The sequence below is a fragment of the Lagopus leucura genome, unplaced genomic scaffold (assembly GCF_019238085.1).
Source record: "Lagopus leucura isolate 7727_CA_CO unplaced genomic scaffold, USGS_WTPT01 Super-Scaffold_100018, whole genome shotgun sequence".
NCBI lineage: Eukaryota > Metazoa > Chordata > Aves > Galliformes > Phasianidae > Lagopus > Lagopus leucura.
This window is the reverse complement of record NW_024962272.1, coordinates 9,863,062-9,869,013: the sequence shown is the minus strand read 5'-3', so window position 1 is coordinate 9,869,013 and position 5,952 is coordinate 9,863,062. Positions and strand designations below refer to the sequence as shown.

Sequence of the window (5,952 nt, the reverse complement as noted above, 5' to 3'; positions counted from 1 at the left end):
TTACTTAGGACTTATATAACAGGAACGTGATATTTTCTGTTATGATCTTCCTCATGACTTTTTAAACTTGTTTTTCTACATCTAGCAACTACTGAGACAATGCTTTCTTAGACACTTCAACCACAACATCATAAGAATTCTAATTTCAGGACCTATTTTTATGTACATAAATCCCCATGCATATCAGTTTGCATATATCAAGAATGAGTTTCGCCTTCCATTTACCATCCTGCAACTCAGTGTAGAAGTCTTTCTGCAGCTCCAAATTTGCCAGCTCCCCTTTTTTGTTGGTCTGGATGACTTAATATCATTAAAAATTTCCCTATCTTTTCCACATCTTCTACTTACAACAACTATGAGTTTTTGGGACACCCAACACCAATTCACGTGGTACTTCACTGTAAAAACTTGCCACTTTTTCCAGTCCTTACTTTCCCATCCTCAGTCGCCATGTATTTTCCCCAACGGCTGTTGGACTCTGCCTTTGTGGAAAAGATCTTGCATCTTACTTGGCATTTCACTAAGGTTACATTTATTCTTAAGTGATGGCATGACTCCTCTCCATCTGCCATCCTATATTTGATTGGCACTGGTAGGTGGAGGTGAACCTTTTTGTACTGAAGAGGTCTTGAACTTCCTTTAGAAGGCTTGAGAAGTGCTCTAATAATTTGGCCTTCTTGTGTGGGCAGCAACAGTGACCATGTTGTACCAGAGAAAAAGGAGGACCACGGATTAATAACATATATTCAGGGTAGAGCTTTAGGCAGTTAAGATTTGGTATTTAGCATATATAAGTCTAAAATTATACCTAGTTTATCTAATTAAAGCTGTTTAATCTTACTGTGTGTTCAGAAAACTTGAATGTTTCCAGGATGTCCAGAAGCGAAGGTGGAAGATTACTTTTCAAAACTGAGATTCTTATGAATTTTGAGCACTTAAAGGAATGAGTGTATCTTAAAACAGCCAAAAGGAAAAGTGAGATCCTGCAAACATCAGCAGACTTCCCAGATCAATTTCTGGCACAAAGGACTTCAGGACTCAATCAACAGAGCCTAGAATTCCTCAAATAATATTGGTAGTTACATTGCAGCAGGTGTCACTGAGCTCAGAATTCACTGATCAAAGAGACTGCAATATAGAAGACCATAAAACACTTTCATTCTATAAGTCTTACTGCCTTTGCGTGGCTATTCTTGACATGTGTCCCTTATGGACTGATAACATAGTGCCTTGTTAGGTATACCATATAGGAACAGTCTCTCATAAGTAGAAATACTCTTCATTATGTTAGCTAGCCACAATGAGTCAGAAATATGGGGAGAAGGATTATTTCTTTTCTTAGGCCACTATTCTTCTAACAATTTCTCAGCTACCTTTGGCAGTCTAATGGCACCAGGACTAAGCTTGCTTGTCTTTCCTACATCTGCTTCTTCGGATTACAGCCAACCCGTCTGCTCCCACCCAGGCTCGGATGCTTTTTCTGTACAGAGCACAGAGGTGCTTTACTTTGAAGGAAGTCGTTTCTGCATGTATTGTGATAGCAGACAGGCAGAAGTCTGTGGGTCTGTTTTCTTGTCAAGTAATAATCTTACCCTACTCCAGTTGTGTGACTGTTTTGTTTTGTTTTGTTTTTGTCTGGAGGAAAGAGCGGTTTTATTTTCCTAGACTCCATACCCTCATCTGTTTTTGAGCAGCACTGGGATCGGTTTTGTTTGCAATTTAGGAACACCGGTCGTCGATATTCAATGTCATAACAATACAAAGTCTGCGCTTGGAGTCTTAAAAGCAAGAGATAATGTATAGACTATTTAGACTCACCTCCCGCTTGCCATCTGCTGCCGCCTGCACGAGAAACCCATTCGGACGGGCAGCATGGCTCGGCGCATCGCCCCGCGCAGCGGCCCCCGTCGCCCCCCGCCCGCCGCCGGACCCCGCTCTCCCCCGTGTGCCCCGCTGGGTCCTGCTGCCCACCCGCCGCTTCCCAGATCATTCTCCTGCAGCTAAATAAAGTTTTCCCCTATTCAACTTAGCACATTGCCCAGAATCTTCCAGGCTCTCTAGAAGCGTCTCGTTTGTTCCTAGGGGGATCGCTGAGACCCGCGCTCCGGTTTTCCCATCTCTCTCGCCCCTGACACCTTTCTCAGGGGAAATCTTCCTTCCTAGAGGTGCTTCGGAGCGCCGAGGGCGGTGGGACATACATAAGCGTACCGAGCCATGCGAAATTAGTGCAACTCGTGATTTATTTGGGAGACTGCTTTCTTTATAAGCAACGACTTTTTAGCAGCAGAAATACCGTCTCGGTTTTTCTTGCCTAAAATGGAAGACAGCGGGGTAAAGAAAACGTGGAACACTTTGTATATATATATTTTTTTTCCTTCATAATTTCTTTTGCTCGGTTTATCTGGCTGCAAAACTTCTGCGGCAATTGCCCTGACAATCCAACTTCTGAAAAGCCGTACCGACCTGTGACTCGTTAACAACATTAACGCGCAGCACTGCCTCGATAAACCGCAGCTGCATCACCAGTGGTGCTTTCCATCTCCGGGGGTGATTCTGAGCTGCCCCCACCGGCACCCTGCGATCTCCGCGGAACATCCGGAGCCAGCACTGAGCGCAGGGCTCTCCGGGATACACGTCTGCTTTTCCCAATGAGTTCCTGCGCTGGGGACCGGGAAGGATGAGCCCAACGCGGGGGAGGGAACTGCCACACAGGGGCTGTCGCGCGCGAGGCGGGGACGTCCTGGGCAGCGACTGAGACCCGAGCCCGGAGAAAGCCGCGGGCTCTGAGGGGGTTCCATCTATTCCCTTCCGTATCTATCGCCGAGGGAACGTTTGGGTCGTCTAATCTGTCTGGGGCGAAAGGAACGTGCGCTGCAAGCGCACGTCCCTCACCCGGCGTAAAAAGCAAACACTGCGGTGAATAGCACCAGCAGAAGCAAATGGATAGGTGTGTTTAATGAGCACTGGGGTACAGCAGGGAGGGCAGCAGTCGCTACCAAAGTAGCCAGCACTCATCAGCGGCTCTCCGGATTCTGACCCCCCTGCTCGGCACGGACCTCGCCTCTGTCGGAAGATTGTTTTCACTAAAGTGCTTTTCCCGAAGAATTTTTCATTATTTTCTTTTTCTCATTATTTCTTTTCCCACCCAACAGGTTTTAGCGTTCACGCTCACGTTGAGGAAACGCCAAGCGACACACACAGAACAGTGGTGTCCGTGAGCGGCGAGGGTTGATGAGACAAGCACACGCGAACTGTGAATGGCGGGGCTGGTTTCATTCTAAGGAGGATCGGGTACGGCCAGGGAGGTCGCACTGCTGTCCCTCCCCGGGAACGACCCTCACTGAGATGGAGTGTGGAAGAACACACTGAGATGAGGGGAAGAACGAGCAGCCGATAGCTAAAAGGGCCCTCCGACGTCAGCGCCGTTGTCATTTAAATCCCCACTAATTAATTGAGCAGCTCAGAGCTCACTCGTCAAACGGAGAGCACTTCGCTCCCCGCGGCCCCGCGGCGATACCCGCGTGTCGGCCGCCTCCCTCGGAACGGGACCCCCACGCCGCGGAGCGGGCGCTGCTGGAGGCAGAGCTGGGGACGGAGCGGGGAAGAACAGAGCGCAGGGGCGGCTTCGCCTGTCCGCTGCTCCCGTCCCGCTGTCCGGCAGACCCCGAGTCCGTAGGGGAAACTCCGACAGGAGCCCCGGCAGCCCCGAATCCTTCCTGCGCGGCCCGACCCTGACTTTCCGCATCACCTCCCCGTCACTAAAGATATGCAACGACGATAAAAGCTCTTACCTGCGACCTGGCTCATATAAAGTCTGATTGCACACAACACAAACACAGACACCGCAGGGCGAGGGGCACTGGGCCCCGCGTGTTCCCCGCGTCTCCGTCCCGGGAGCCGCCGTGCCCCCGGCCCCGGCCCTTAGGAGTGAACCAGTACGGAGTGCAGAGAGCCCTTGCCCTCGGGGGCGGCGCCCGCCGCCTGCTCCAGGAGCGCGGCGGAGGCCGGGGAGGCGGCGGGGCAGAGCTGCGAGGCGGCGACCGTCAGCGTGGGCAGGGCGGGAGCCGGCTTGATGGGCACTGGCACGGCGGGCATGGTCTGCGCCGGCGGATGGCAGAGCGCCTTCATGGGCACCCCGAAGGGTCCGTAGTCGGGGGACACGGGCACGCCGGACACGGGGTCCATCACCCCGACGTGGGGCCACACGGAGCCGACCATACCGCTGGGCACCGGGTAGCCCAGGTGGTGCATCACCGAGGCCAGCGGCAGCCCGCCGGCCTGCAGCACGCCCTTGTAATCTCTGCCGATGATGTTCTCGATGGCGAAGGGATGCTTGAAGCCCGAGGGCTGGCTGCCGCCGTAGGGCGAGAACTGCGGCAGCCTCCCCACGGCGGCGGCGGCGGCGGCGGCGGCCACGGCCGCGTCGGGGCCCCCCAGCCCCGGCACCTTGCCAGGGGGCGGCGGCGGCGGCGGCGGGTGCGGGTGGAAGTAGTGAGCCATGTGCGGGCCCCCGGGCGCCGGCGGCTTCCCGGGACCTCCGCTCGCCGCGCCGCCCGCTCCGCCGCCGCCTCCGCCGCCGCCGCCGGGCAGGTGGTGCTCGGGCCGCAGGACCTTGAAGCGCTTGCGGCGGCGGAGGAAGCTGCCGTTCTCGAACATGTCCCCGCAGTCGGGGTGCAGCGCCCAGAAGCTGCCCTTGCCCGGCTGGTCGGGGCGGCGCGGGATCTTGATGAAACAGTCGTTGAAGGAGAGGTTGTGGCGGAGCGAGTTCTGCCAGCGCTGCGTGTGCTCCCGGTAGTAGGGGAAGCGCTCCATGATGAACTTGTAGATGTCGCTCAGGGGCAGCATCTTCTCGGCCGAGTGCTGGATGGCCATGGCCGTCAGCGAGATGTAGGAGTAGGGCGGCTTCTGGTCGCTGTACGAGCTCTTCCCCGGCCTGGGCATCGCCGCCCCGCAGCCGTTCTTTCCCGGCCGCTGGCCCCGGTGCCGCACGGCGGGATGGGGACACTGTGTCCGGCGCTGCCCTGTCCCGCCGCCGCCTCTACATCGTGGGAGTCGCCCGCACGGACCGCGCGCGACCGCGGCTGCTCCGCGAGATCAGCGCTCAGCTCCCTCGGGCGGCCTCGCCCCGTTCCCGGACTGCTGGGCCGTGGGGGCGCGGGTCTGGGGCTTTTCCTGGCCCTCGCGGGTGTCCCCCTTCTGCTCTGGGCGGCCGCCGGCTCGCTCGGGCGTCACCGCTGCCCCGCTCTCCGCTGGAGTCGTTGCCCCGCACGCACCGAGGACTAGGGAATACGAAATGACCCCGGGTCTCTGCAGAGGCGGGAGGAAGGAACTCGGAACGCCCCTCTCACCGCTCAGTCCGGCGTCCCCAGAAAAAGTTTGCGGCAGAGGCGAGCGCTGACGGCGGCGGGTGGGAGGCGAGCGGGGCGGCCGCGGTCGAGGCTGTGTCGGGGCTGCGCGCGGAGCGCGGTTTTGTAATGCTGCCCGAGCCGGGAGACCCCCGCGGCTCCTGCTCTCTCTCTATCACATGACAGCGGCTCAGGGACTTGGCGTCTGGCGGAACGGGAGCGGGAAAAGGCTCCCCGGTCCCCTCTCACACTTCCTCAGCGGGGCGCAGGGGGGCGAGGAAACGCCACGCGAGGGCGAGATCCGCTTTCACAACACGGGGCTGGGAGGGGCGGCTCGAGCCGGGGTCTCCCCTCCTCTGCCCCCCGCAGCCCCTTTTCACCAGCTAACGCTCCGCACGGCCTCAGCTGCCCCCTGGGCGGCTCCGCAGCGCCGGGAAGGGGGAGAGGTGGAGGCCTCCCCCTGCCGCGGCGCATCCGAGGGGCGGGCGCTAAGGTGGCCTTTGGAACCACAGAAGCGGGGACCTTTCGTGGTAATTTTTGGGCATTCTGTTCATTGAGTTTAAGAGGCTATGGGAAGCCCAGCACAAACGGAGAGAAGGGCGCAGAA

General features: G+C 57.1%; 1 protein-coding gene across 1 annotated transcript; it reads right to left on the bottom strand.

Annotated features, from left to right (window-relative positions):
• Positions 1–3,921: 3,921 nt before the first annotated feature.
• On the bottom strand, positions 3,922–4,941 carry FOXB2 (forkhead box B2). The gene has a single exon (XM_042877546.1). It carries the CDS (start codon positions 4,939–4,941, stop codon positions 3,922–3,924), a length of 1,020 nt encoding a protein of 339 aa, XP_042733480.1.
• Between the last annotated feature and the right edge of the window lie 1,011 nt (positions 4,942–5,952).